Here is a 14255-nt window from a genome sequence, read left to right as displayed (position 1 = left end):
TCTTTTATGCTAGGTTAATAGTGTTATACAAGTTTCATCTCTTCTAATGAAACCCTAGCTATTCAGAAATCAAGTAGATGGAATAGGACACTTTAGTTCATAGAAGTCTGATATTTATCCCAGTGTTGTATGATTACACAAATAATTTTATGAATGAAAATAAATTTTAAAAAAAATCAAAAAATAAGAAAATGAAACTAAAAATAGCTTTAGCTGCTGTTTTTTTAACTGGTGGGAAAATGTACAAAGGCTGCTTTCTCTTCTGCATTTTGTAGCAGCTTTCCTTTTCAAGTAAGTAGCCAACATGAATGGATGTAAAACAAGTTAAATAATCTTTGGAATTAGCAGTCTTTGACCCTTTTTCCTAAGATGAACTTGTGAAAGGAAAAATATTTTCTAGAGAATGGAAGTTGTTTGTATTTCTCTGCTTGTCAGTTAAATGCAATTAAAAAAAGAAGAAAGGCTTATTGGTGTAGATATAATTAACTACTAATTACTACTCAACCTGGTGTATACTCCAAAATTCTGCCAATATTGGTCACCTACTTACAAGTCTATGTGCAGATATTTGACAAAAAACCCCCAATCTCCTGACTGGTTTCCATACTGCACATGTAAAAAGAGAGTGAAATCTGACAGCCCTACAAGCTACAAGTTTGGGTTTACTTGGAGGATTTATTCTACTCAAGCATTAAAATCTTATATTTTTTATGTAAATGTGGGTGCTCCCAAAGTCTAGGTGTTCAGTAATTAAAGTGTTGAAGCCTCACAACGTTCTTGAGGTAGCTTCTATTAACTTCCTGAATGAGCCTTGCTTGACACATGAAGCTTGAGGACAAGATTGTTAACAGACTCCAGCACCTGCTTATGCTTCAAGTCTCCATTGCCATCAGGAGTTAGTTTGGGCAGAAGGAAAGGAGAGACCTGGGTCTAGTGCATTTTACAAGGAAGAAAGTTTCTGAAGAAAACAGGTTCAGATTCAGCCTAGCTTAATACAGGATATTGGATTGAATATCATTTGAGGGGTTTTATTGGTGGTCATTATTTCTTAGGTCTGTGTTTCCCAACAGAAGATAAAGTTTAGGAGGAACAGAAACCTTTAAAAAAACCAAACAAACCCAAACAAAAAAAACCCCACCCCACCAAAACCAAACCAAACAAACCACCCAAAAACCCAGACAGCCAAAATCAACAGATCCCACAAGGATGCAATAAAAAAAGTGCTAGTTCTTGAATAAGTGGCTGGATTTATTTTTTTGTTGTGTTAATTTGTTCCTTTTAAAGTGCACTTTCCTAAAAATTTGGGGAAAACTTGTTTTTTTACTTCTGTAGACCAAGTGTAATGTAATGAATTTCATGGGAGCTATTTTCTTCTTAAAAATTTATGACAGTTTAAGTACTAGTATAGCTTCAGCAGCAGAAAAGGTCTTCCTAGGAATCAGTGTGATTTGGTTTAAAAGATTGTATTGATGTATTAGCCAAGTACAATTTAATTTTGTAACTTTTGACTTTCTTATGTTATTTCCTTGAGCAAATCTTCAGTAATACATCTGGTTGGAAATCTGACACATCTTCACTTTTTAAAAAACTTTTTTTTAAGGTGAAATTGATCCTAAAGAGAGGATAGCACGACAGAGGAAACTGTTACAAAAGAAACTTGGCTTAGATATGGGTGCTGCAATTGGGATGAATACCGAAGATCTGTTCAATGATGAAGATCTGGACTATTCGCCTTCTTCAGTTTCACTAGTAAACAAACAACCTGTAGGTAAAACCTTGGGCTGTTTGACTGCAAGGAATGATACAGTGGGTTTGCTTTATTTCATAGAATCATAGAATTCTTTAGGTTGGAAAAGACCTTTAAGATCATCAAGTGCAACTGTAAACCTAACACTGCCAAGTCCACCAAATTTGTGCTTCTGCGGTTATAATCTTTATGTTTTAAGTATGACGATCAACATCTAATATGGTATCCTTTGGCTTCCTGAATTCTTGTGCCCCATAGTTGCATGTTAGTGTTATTTCATGTCAAACTGCTGCTCTTAGTTTGAAATTACGCAGGGTTGGGGAAGTTGGGAGCAGTGTGGGTTTGAGGATTTTTTGCGACTTTCATTCTAAGAAGAACTGACAATGAATGACTTCTTTTTCAGACTCTTCAGGCTGCTGAGTTAATTGACTCAGAATTTCGAGCTGGTATGAGCAGTAGGCAAAAGAATAAAGCCAAAAGAATGGCTAAGCTATTTGCAAAGCAAAGATCCAGAGATGCAGTGGAAGCTAATGAGAAGAGGTATAATAGTGAACTGGTTTGCTTTTATTTCAGTTAAGCTGTGGTTGTGATTTGATTAATCTGTTGAAAAACTTCCTACAGTCTTTGCACCTTAATATTTTACATGCTAATTGTGCTGATGGTAGAACACTTGTGTGATGTACTTATTCCCAGTAGAGCTTTAAGGACCTAGCTTCAGAGAGATCTTGAAATAATGGGATGCTACAGATAAAATTAGTGGTTTGTCCTTGTCGTTAAATATGGCTTAAGAATAGCGCATGAAAATGGAGGATTTAAGAAGATAAACAATAACTAAAAATTGTAAGATATAACTTTCTGATATATGCTGTGTTCCTCACTGTAATTTATAGTGACATATTATTGTACCTACTGTGTTTATAACAAGCAGTAAACAAAATTATCTTTCCTTGATTTTTATTTAAGAATTTCTGTATTTCTTGGAAAAGGCTGAGAAGGATTGCCAGTTTGGGACAGCATTCTGCTGTCTCCTCACTGAATTTTTTTACATGTAAACTTACCTGTTTTGCATATTTCAGCGTTAAACCTCTTTGTTTTGTGTTCTTGCCACTCTTTATTGTATCTGAGACTTCAGTTGTCGAAGTAATTGCTTCCCCTAAAGCATACTTTCAGTTCATAAACTTATACTTGTTCCTTCTCAGCAATGATAGCACTGATGGGGAGCCAGAAGAAAAGAGAAGAAAAGTTGCAAATGTTGTCATCAACCAGCCTGCCACAGACTCAAAAACATTGGTAGAAAATGCTCCAGAAGAGGTATGATGTATTGTTCTGCTGTTAGCAGGAATGATCATTCAGTTTTTTAGCAGAGTAATGTAAACCAAAACCCCTTTATGCTCCCAAATTCTTTAGTCATTTGGGCATTGAGAGATGGAGTAAAGAATGCCATTGCCAGCTTACTTTTAAATGTAGTGAAGTAAATGGGTTTCAAACTGTGCATAGCATTGAGGAAGAAAACACATTTAATCCATTGGTAGCAGTTTGTGACCCAAAGGAACCTGAGTAGGTGGATTACAGGTGTCAGACCTGGGTATTAAACTGTAAAACTGTGCTAAACACTTGCATGATAGGATTACACTGAGCCATAAATAATTTGATCTAAATGTTCATGTACACTTTTATTTAATCTTCGCCTTACTTTAATTAGGCTTAATTTAGAATTAACTTCTATCTTTAGTAGTTGAAGATTTAAACAATTACCTTAGTCTTAGAAACACTTGCATTCATTTCAATAGACTGAAAAGCTGAAAAATTGTAAGAAACGCTATACCAGAATACAAATGGTACATAGAATTTTACTTGAAGAGACTTTATCTTGATTAGACTCTATTCTACAAAAATTTTTTTCAAACATAGCTTAGTAATGAAATTCTTATTTGCAAAATTATGATTGGAAAATGAATTTGAGAGATTAATGATGACTGCGGGCTGAATAGCTGCTGGTTGCTAGCCTTTCAAATGCTTTGTGTTTGTGATGGTGTGAACTTACTAATGTTAGTGTCATAATTTCCTTTCCACAACCATGTCAGTTTCCTTGTAGGAGTTTGGGATAGTGGATATGCTTCTGGTTTTCAAAAATGCGGAATATGTTTTGAAAAGGGTGGTGTTTATTACTGGATTAATTGACCTAATTTGATTATAATAGTGTAATTTCAAACTGAGACTTGCTTATTATGTTCCTTAAAGGCAAAGTTCAGAAATTTAAAGAATCACTGGGGAGGATAAGAAACTTTGCTTAATTTTCTGCCTTAGCGTGGTTCCTAAAGGGAGGCTGAATTCCAGAACATCAAAATTAGTTACCGTAGAGAAGAGGTTACACTACTAACAGACAAACTTCATAAGCTTTGTAAAAGATCTGGTGCCAATCAGCAAAGTTTCTGAAGTGTGGAAGAAGGTTGGTTGTTTTCAATTCTCTCCAATAACAAAGAAAAATATTTAAGCTTTCGGAGCTCTTTGTTATCTTCACGTATTCAAGTGGTGTATAATGTAAGAAGTGTTCACCTGATATCTTTCTCTTTTAATCTTGTACTTAATTTTTTATAAATCTAGGCAAATGAATGGCCTCTGGAAAGCTTTTGTGAAGAGGTGTGCAATGATCTCTTTAACCCTTCTTGGGAGGTAAGACTATACGTGCAGTATGTAAGGTGTAACTAAATTTTTTTAAAAAAAGCTTCAATAGAAGCACAAAAATCTTATGTGTAGGACTCAAGAGCATTTTGCTAGATATCAAAAATTACATCAATCGTAAATACAAATTACATAGCTAAGACAAATCTGCTTTTAGAGAACTTGAGTATTTTTTTAAGACTCATTTAAAGGGGAAATGAAAACAGATGTGTAACGTATACCCAAGTGGAGAGTGGGAAAGATATGGAAAGCAGTGATTATAAGTGAGAATTCTGGAAGTATTGAAATTCAAGCAAAATAAAAGCACATGAATCTATGATCAAAAAGATTAAGCAATTAAAACAGCTTGGATTCATCAAGAGTTTGAGGAATATTGTGTGAGTCTGTTGCTGACAACAGTGGCATGTTTGTCTCATGCCAAGCTAGTAGAAAAGGTGGGGGAAATCAGTCCTTTGGTAACAGAGGGTAGGCTACAAATCATTAGTTATCTTCATTTATAAAAAGGAACTTTTAACTTTTTCTAGAATTATAGTAAATGCCAACTACAAAAACTATATATTTGGTTGCCTAGACAACTTATTTTCAACAGTCAAAACCTGTTCTGCTCACCTTTTTATTCAATCCTTATACTATTTTCCACAAACTTTGATATCCGTTCCAAGCAAAAATATGAAGTAGCTGTTGATGGTCTCTTCCTTAAGCAGAAGATTGAAGTTAATTGACAACAGTTATTTCTGTTTTTTAATAAAAAAGTTGAACTTTTGAAAGATTAAATCTTAACACCAACTATAACATGCTTAGCACAGTTTCAGTGATAGCAAGTTGGCTCTGCCCATACTGACCTCAAACTTGGAAACACAGAGATAGATCATATGCAGCACAATTATTTTGGGCCCAGAAAAAGGATACTTATTCCTGTGGCACATCACTGCATCTGAGCTAATAAGCCTCACCTTGTTTGAAAGCAGGCTGTTTGCAGTTGAAGCCAAAGTCCGCTTGTCTTCTGGAATGCAAACATTCTCACAGCTTTCTTAGTACATTTGATATAGGGCGTACACATCTTCATTAAGGAAGTAGATCAATACAGAATCATTATTATGGTATGTTCTGGATGAAAAACAGGTTAAACTACCTCAAAATACATGTTTATAAAATGGCCCTGTGGCATCTTCTTGCAGTGTCTAGGGGCAGCCTGGATGAGTAGTTCAGACTGCGTGCCTTAGCTTATAGGCGGCTCAAGTCAGGCAAGATGAATCCTACTACTGGTATTTCCTTTATGCATTTGTCTGTCTTGCTGTTGTTTTGTGTTTGCAGAAGCTGAGAAGTTACCTAGCAAAGTCTTCCTCTTTTAGCTTGTAGAAACTGGCTTATAAGCAATCTTGAACCAAACAAACAAATGATTGGTGTGTTATGAACAATTAGGATTTTAAGACTAGGCTCTCTGGCTTGTTTTTATTGGCTCGCTTATAGCTTTTACCAGCAGCCACTGAGCTGTGCAATATGGGGATGTGTATGCTTGCATTTCATCTAAAATATTCTGATTAAGGGAGGACCTACCAACTACTAAGTTCTAGGTGTTACTATCACAAAATGAAATATAATAATCTTCTGCCAGCAACAAGCATGTATATGAAGTGCCCTTGGGGGGGGGGGGGGAAAGAGTAAGTTCTGCTCTAACCTATGTAAAGGTCTCTCAGTGAAAACCTGGTTCAAAACTTTGCTTTTGCAACTTTCTGTGCATCTATTGAGTGGGCTTTTCTTGATTAGCCAATTACTAGTCCAGTGATGTATCAAAAAGACCAGAAACAGGTGTGTCTGTAGCACATCCTTCTACTGGTCTTCTGTCATTTCCAAAACTCTTCCTAGTGTGTTCAACTGTTCATGTTTGGTGGGAACATACAAGTGGCTATAATTTGCTTTCCCGTATCACTTGTTCACTTATTTTTTTTAATATTTAGCCAAGCAAGGTAGGTTTGTAAGCTATGTAGAATAGTAATTCTCAGAAACTTGTTTTGCAGACCCCAAAATATTCAGTGGGGATTCAAACTCTTGTTTAAGAAATATAGAGTTATAGCAAAATTTAAATATTTAATGTAAAGAAATATATAAAGTGTTTAAGAAATACAGAATATTGCTTTTAGCTTATAAACTCACTAAAAACAGTAATATCTTCTAGTTGCTCTTTCTCTGAAAACTAGCGTCTTATAGTGAAGTAAAACTAAATGAAAACTGTCTTCGTTGGCTACATTACTGCACATATGAAAACAATATCTTCTGTGTTAGAAAACAGAAGCAATTCTTAATTGCTTCTGTCCATAAGCTGGCAAATACTTGGGAAAAAAACAGGTTGGTTTTGGACAGATTAGTATTTAAGTATATTATTTGATCTAATAAAATACTACCCTCTCCCACAAATCTAAGTACCACTAACTCTGCAGCACTTGAAACGTCTCTATTAAGAATAAAGTAGTATTGTTTCAGTTACCCAATGTGGTTTTTATCTTCTGTTCCTAAATATTTAAAAATTGACTTTTTATTTTACTTTTCTAGGTTCGACATGGTGCAGGTACTGGACTGAGAGAGATACTTAAAGCTCATGGTAAAAGTGGTGGTAAAATGGGAGATAGCTCTTTAGAAGAGGTAAGTTTCCAGTCATGTAGACTTAACATGTTGCTTTAAGAAGTCTGTTTTCTAAACTTCATTTAAATACTTCAGCTTTGCAGGAGATGGGTGATCTGGGGGAATATAAACCATGAGATTTGTCTGCTCAGAATAATCTGGATGTGAAATCACTGTATGCACTGATGAAATGTTTACATTCTTTTTAAAAGGCCTGTGCAAAAAACAATACTACTGTATAAACAGCCATTAGTATGTAGACCGCGGGTAAAGTTATTAAATGCTAGCTTCCATACTAGAAAATATTATTTTCGAGTCATGGTAAGGGTGCACTGAAACAGAATTGACAAGTTGATTATGTAACTCTAGCGAACTGTCTCAGACCATCTAATTCTATTCACTTAAATAGTAAGGGGACTCTATTGATCTGCTTGCTCTGTTATCATGAGAAAAAGCATTTAAATAGCCTATTTAAAAGGAAAGCACTTTTAAAAAATATCCTGACACTAACTTGTTTACTAATAGTGAATCTCATCCAGATTCATACTGACTTCCCTGCTGTAAAAGCAGCTGGGAGGCCTTGCGGTTTAGAGAGTGTTGAAGAACGAGGATGTACATTCATCAAATCTAAATCAAGCTACTTCGGCATACTTTGTATATAGGGAAAGCAAAAGCTGCTATCTCTCTCTGCTTCCATGTGGAGTAGTATTTGTTCCATGGAGATTGCAGGGTAATAACAACACACGCTGCAACGATAAGATACTTTAAACAGTTTCTTAACTATTTATGGAAAGAGTGTGTGTACTCCAGGCTAGCTTCAAAGGCTGCTGTGTATGCTATATGCAGGCTATAATTCTTTGACGTGTATGGGAATATGAAATCCATAATATGATGAAAGTTTTGTTCATTAAAATTATAGTTTTCAAGGGAAGTGGTGATCTAGTAGGCAAACAGTGGAGATGAGAAAGATGATGCCTGAGCAGTTGCTTTTATGGGGCTTCTGCTCTGAGATTCAGAGTTACAGAGCTATTGGGTCTCTAACAGAGGCTAGGGCTTCAAGACGAGCTTGGTCTAAACTGCTTTGTTAAATCTGGAGGAGACATGGCTGAAGAGCAAATTCCTTTCACTGGGTGTCCCACAGTGAAGTACTGCTTCATAGTTTGTTTATTTGTAAATATTCTTCAAACACATATTAACTGATTTGCCTAGGTCGTGTTGTCATTAGTCAGTATAGATCATCTGAATGACCTTACCTTTGTGTGCTGTGTAGGGATAAAATTATCTGTCTACCTTACAAGGTGCTTTCTAGCATTTTGATAAAGCTACTATGGGCTTTTTAAAAAATTAAATTACAGTGTTTTTAATAAGCCAGGTGAGCTGAATTTTGGTGCTGACTATTTTGCCTTGACTGTCTGTACAAGATCACTATATTCAGTCAATTTAAACATATGTTGTCATATCTTTTCTATAAATTTTAGCTAAAGCAAGCATATCAGAAATCCTTTATGAATAAAGAGTCAAGGTGTTCAATTTTTCTCTTTTTACAGATGATTCAGCAGCATCAGGAGTGGCTAGAAGACTTGGTTATTAGACTTCTTTGTGTGTTTGCATTAGACAGATTTGGAGACTTTGTTTCAGATGAAGTAAGTTGTCTCTGAGTGAACAGGTAGATCAGCAGGCTTCTGCAGGGGATAATATTGCAGCAGATCAGCTATGCTTTGTACAGTGCTAATGCATGTGCCTGTTGTAACTGCTAACAGATGCTTATTACAGACTAGCTGATACATAAATTTCACCTCATTTGTATAGCGGTTTTGGTCATCTGACTCTACTCACATTGGTTTCTAAGTCAAATTTCATACAGAAATATCTGTTTTATAATTTACTTTATCATAGGTGGTAGCACCAGTACGTGAGACTTGTGCTCAGACTTTGGGAGTAGTATTGAAACACATGAATGAGACTGGAGTTCATAAAACTGTGGATGTTCTCCTGAAGCTGCTTACACAGGAACAGTGGGAAGTGAGACATGGTGGTCTCCTAGGAATAAAGTACGCTTTGGCAGTACGTCAGGTAATAACCTTCATGACAAATTCCAGAGAGTTTTGGAACAAAAAGCTCTCCTCAAAGTTGAGGACGTGGCTGAACAGTAGATAGGTATGATAAAGCAAATTTGCTTGTACTGCAGCCTCATGTAGGTTATAAGATGTGTGATTACATTTTTATATCCAGGCTGCAGAAATCTGCAAGTATACAACAGTACAGCTTTGCTGTAACTTGATAAGTTACTTGCACAAAACATTGTAAATAGAGGCTATGCTTGCCTGGTTTTGATGATACGTTCAAGTGCATGGTTAACAGAGCTGAGTGCTACAAGGGGTTTAGTCTATTCATGGTAGTATTCTGCAAACACTGGTCTATGTTTACACCGAAACAGAGCTGAGTTACAGTTCAAACTTACAACCTAGGTTTTAATTCATGAATGGTAACTTACAATATTGAGATTATAGTCTTGGACCTGTAGCTTCTGTTTTATATTACAAACAAGTTTATTCACACACTCAGAGTACACCTTAGTTGTTTGGGGCATTATATGCTTTTTAAGTTTAAAAATGCTTTTGATCTTTTTGGCAGGACATGATCAACACTTTATTGCCTAAAGTGTTGCCTGCAATAGTTGAAGGTCTCCAGGATCTGGATGATGATGTTAGAGCAGTTGCTGCAGCATCTTTAGTACCAGTAGTGGAAAGCCTGGTCCAACTTCAGTCTCAGAAGGTGACTGAATTGTTTTCCATCAATTCTGATTGAAAAGTTCACTCTTGGTCTGAGTGAAGAAAATAACGCTTAGAGGTGGCACTTGGATATTTTTTTTATGATAACCTCTTCTGCTTATTTGTGTAGGTGCCTTTTATTCTTAATACCTTGTGGGATGCACTTCTGGAATTGGATGACTTGACAGCTTCCACAAACAGCATCATGATCCTTCTTTCTTCCCTTCTGACTTATCCTCAGGTCCGCAAATGCAGGTAACTTTTTAATTAGTATTGGTTCAGTATTGCAGGCTTGACTGTCCAGTTATTTTCAAATTGGAATAATCAAAGTTGCTTTCAAATCATGCACCAAGGAGATGCTTGATTTAAATCAGTATTTTAATTTTACTCTTGCTTTTCCTTAAAGTGACGGTTAGGACAGTGCTTCTATTTTCATTACATTAGTAAAAGGCAACAAAATAAACAATGTCTAGTACCTTTTAATTATGTGACTTTTTTCTTTCCCTCTCTCCATTCATCTTAGTAAAGGATGTTGGCTCCACTCATATGGTGGTCCTGCCCACAAACTTCTCGTTTGTCTGCTCCTTGTCGACAAACTTCAAACAAGAGAGCAAACTATGTACATTAAAACACATGCATGTACCTGTACAAGTTTACTATCGAAACAGTTCTAAAGAAAGCTACAAATGTGAAAATTCACATCAACCAGTAATTCTGTGACTGGTTGAAGACAATGCCTAGTTCCTCTCTGTTGGGGACTCTGTCAAATTAAAGGAATTACATGTTAGTATGTTAACATTTTTCATAATACACATGGTAAACTCACAGCATCTGCATTTAAGGTAGATGCTTTACATATCTTATCTTTCTCATCCTATATGATTGTCACTGCTGAAGCTAGTTTTTGCCCAAATCCAAAATTAAGAATGAAGTTTTGTCACTAATGCCATCTTTAATTCAGCATGTCCTACTTGCATCGGTTGATGTGCAAGTTCATGCACAAAAGATCCAAGCTTGTTTTTAATTATTTCTAAACCCATAAATGCCTAATAATAAATTCAAAACAAAACAAAAAACCCCACTTTTTTCTAAATAGTTGAACAAAGCTCAAAGTATAATCTGGGAAACATGGTAAAAATACATGCTTGAATTGACTAGTTCTTTATACCAGTAAGAAAAAACAGTATTTTCCTGAAAAAAAGATACTGGCTCAAACTATTTTAAATGTTTAAGCTGTATTAACTTGATCCTTCACTTAAAATTACCAAGGATATGCAATAATACTTTTCTTTTTTAAAAAGCTTTCTTTTGGATAAAACTTTATAACTGAGGATAAACAAAACTAACTTGGCTGTGTGTTTGGTTTTGTTTTTTCTTTTTTTTTTTCCCTGTCACTGCCTCTACATCTCCCCTTCATGTACTAGTATTCAGCAATCACTCACAGTTTTGGTCCCACGTGTGTGGCCGTTCTTGCATCATACGATATCTTCTGTGCGAAAAGCAGCACTGGAAACGTTATTCACGCTGCTGTCTACCCAAGACCAGGTAAAAATTAGAGTTATTAGTGTTTTACTGTGATACATATTGGAATCTGCTTGATCATACAATATCCTTGTTTCAGAGCTCTTCAACATGGCTAACTCCAATTCTGCAAGACATGTTGAGGCACATATTTCAATTTTGTATCTTAGAAAGCAACCAAGAAATTCTGGATCTTATTCACAAGGTATTTGCATGACTTACGACCTAGATACATAGTGTTTGTGTATCCTGCTCTTTCATATCCTCTGCCCTTTTGTGCAGATAAAGAATAGTGCGTTCATGTTAATTATTTTGTAGTTAGCCTATTTGATGCTTTACTATAGAGTGAAGGAGAACAGGATGGTTCCTACAGTTTATCAGCACATATATGATCTTGCGTAGACCACATACAAATTTGTCATGATTTCCACTATGGTTCTTTCCCAAGGTATGGCTGGAACTGTTAAACAAGGCATCTGTACAGTATGTGGTTGCAGCTGCTTGTCCATGGATGGGAGCATGGCTCTGCTTAATGATGCAGCCATCTCATTTGCCCATTGACTTAAACATGTTGCTGGAAGTAAAAACCAGATCAAAAGTAAGTGAAATGTGATCTCACTAACTGTTCTGGGGAAGGTAGGAAATTGGTTAGCTGTACCTAAAGACATGTTCTAAAGGTGTTAGAGGGGGGTGGTGGTGCCTTTCTACAACTCTAAACGTAACCCATCTTACAAACCTCAAGTCTGTAAAGCAAAATAGTTCTTGTCAGGTTATCCAAGAGAATTCAAAGTTCTGTCATGTAGCATGCTCCCTGTGAATACTTTATACAGTCTTTATTTACATGGTTCCACAACCATCATGGTTCCAAAACCATCTGTTTGCAGGACTGAGTTAAGTCTAAAAGCATTGTGTTATGTCTGAAAACATGCTGAAATAAGTTTCCTTTTTCCTCTGTGTGGACTCAGTTTATTTGAGTATTAGTTTTAATATTATAGTGAAGGAACCATATCATACATTTAATAGGACCATAGAATACTATTAGCGGAGAGGTGATTTACAATGTTTAACTACTTTAAGTCTGTTATCTAAGAAACATTCTGGCTTAGTCCAACTTTTGCAGGGTATGATGGTTATTGGAAATGTTATGGGATATGAACTAATCTTTTCTATTACAAACATATTTACTTTCAACCTTTCCCAACTTTATTCCATAGGAAAAGGCAGGTGCTAAACTGCGTCAAGGTCAAACCCAGAATAAGGAAGTGATTCAGGAATATATTGCTGGGGCAGACAGCATTGCAGAAGATCCAGCAACCAGGGATTATGTTGTCATGCGAGCTCGGATGATGGCAGCAAAGTCAGTTTACTGGAAATCTGAAAAAATATTTAAAAGCAATGTATCTTTTTCATTATATAGTGTTTTTGCCAAAATCTTATTATGTAGACTTTTTTGGCATCTTCATTTTGAATCATTAATTGCAGAGTAATTGTAATATTGAAGTGACTGTTCTTTCTCCTTTTGTCAGGTTGCTGGGAGCGCTTTGTTGCTGCATTTGTGACCCAGGTGTAAATACTGTTACTCAAGAAATAAAGCCAGCTGAATCATTAGCTCAGCTACTGCTCTTCCACTTGAATTCTAAATCTGCCTTGCAGAGGATTAGTGTTGCATTAGTAATCTGTGAGTGGGCAGCCTTGCAAAAGGTAGGATGTTTCTGCAGCAAAAATAAATTTTACTTGCTATCTTAATCCACAGCTTGTCGTCTGCTTCTTAGCTTGAACTAAAATTTCAGTTGATAAGCGAAAATGGTATTTATACATCTAAATAGTAAAATCTTGATTGTTAGACAGTGGAGGAATACATTACTTGGTAGCTAAAAGCCAACTGTCAGAACTATGAATCAGTAAATATATTCACATTCCTTCTACAAATAAGTCTGTTCTCAAGATGCATGTTATCTAAGGTCAATGCTTCCTTTTAATGTGACTGTCTTCCCTGTATTCACTATCACTTCTGTTTAGTGGCAGACTGAAGGTTTTGTTCATAATCTTTAATATTCTGGGTTACAAACATTAATGGTCCCTCTGGAAACTGGATTTTTGTAGCTAGATTGCACTAGAAAAATTTAGTGCCCAAAACCAAACAAAAGAAATGGTGATTACTCAGAAATACAAATTATGTCTTTTCCTGTTATAGGAGTGTAGAACTGTGGCCATTTGTGTGCAACCTCGTTTACTTGGGGTCCTTTCTGAACATCTCTATTATGATGAAATTGCTGTTCCTTTTACACGAATGCAGAATGAATGTAAACAACTCATCTCATTGTTAGCTGATGCACACATTGACATTGGAAACAGAGTAAACTGCAGTGTATTTACAATAGATCAAGCTAATGAACTGGTAAGTAGAGGCATGTCTGCCCTTCCTTCAAATCTATTGCCTTGAAATACATTAACAGCATAATTAGTACACAGACAGTAACTTTACACATCCTTTGACATGAGATACATAATAGATACTTACCACTTCCCCTGTGGTGTTTACAGACTATGCCAAAAATGGAGTAGAATGCAAGGTAGATACTTAATAGGAGAAAAAATTGACAGTGTTCTGATTCCAGGTGTAGATTCACTATTGAAATTTACACAGAAGAAAACAAAGTAGGCTGGAACTCCTTCAAAACTACTGTCAAAAGACTAGTAAATAAACTGTGTAAATTTTAGAACTTCTCCCCCTGACCTCCCAAGCATGTGTTTTAGTACTTTTTTTTTCCTGGCTGTTCAATTGTTTTGTTTGTGGGTTTTTTTAATCTGAAAACATCAGAGTTAGATGTGATGATAAAAGGTAGCTCTTGACATGAAAAGCTCTATAAGCAAAAATAGAGCTGATAATGTTGGAGGCAACAAATTAAAAGGTT

General features: G+C 35.8%; 1 protein-coding gene across 1 annotated transcript in view; it reads left to right on the top strand.

Moving 5' to 3' along the window:
- BTAF1 (B-TFIID TATA-box binding protein associated factor 1) overlaps positions 1-14255 on the top strand; it is a 49562-nt gene that overhangs the window by 15675 nt on the left and 19632 nt on the right. The window contains exons 5-19 of the mRNA XM_072870247.1: positions 1601-1764; positions 2151-2287; positions 2947-3058; positions 4352-4420; positions 6980-7069; positions 8596-8691; positions 8945-9121; positions 9683-9823; positions 9950-10074; positions 11244-11364; positions 11441-11545; positions 11789-11938; positions 12555-12697; positions 12867-13041; positions 13535-13738. Coding sequence (XP_072726348.1) covers positions 1601-1764; positions 2151-2287; positions 2947-3058; positions 4352-4420; positions 6980-7069; positions 8596-8691; positions 8945-9121; positions 9683-9823; positions 9950-10074; positions 11244-11364; positions 11441-11545; positions 11789-11938; positions 12555-12697; positions 12867-13041; positions 13535-13738 — 2009 coding nt within the window. The remainder of the gene's footprint in view (positions 1-1600; positions 1765-2150; positions 2288-2946; positions 3059-4351; positions 4421-6979; positions 7070-8595; positions 8692-8944; positions 9122-9682; positions 9824-9949; positions 10075-11243; positions 11365-11440; positions 11546-11788; positions 11939-12554; positions 12698-12866; positions 13042-13534; positions 13739-14255) is intronic.

This window comes from Ciconia boyciana, chromosome 8 (assembly GCF_034638445.1).
Source record: "Ciconia boyciana chromosome 8, ASM3463844v1, whole genome shotgun sequence".
Taxonomy (NCBI): domain Eukaryota; kingdom Metazoa; phylum Chordata; class Aves; order Ciconiiformes; family Ciconiidae; genus Ciconia; species Ciconia boyciana.
Note: the sequence above shows the minus strand (reverse complement) of the source record. Positions and strands in the feature narration are given on the sequence as shown.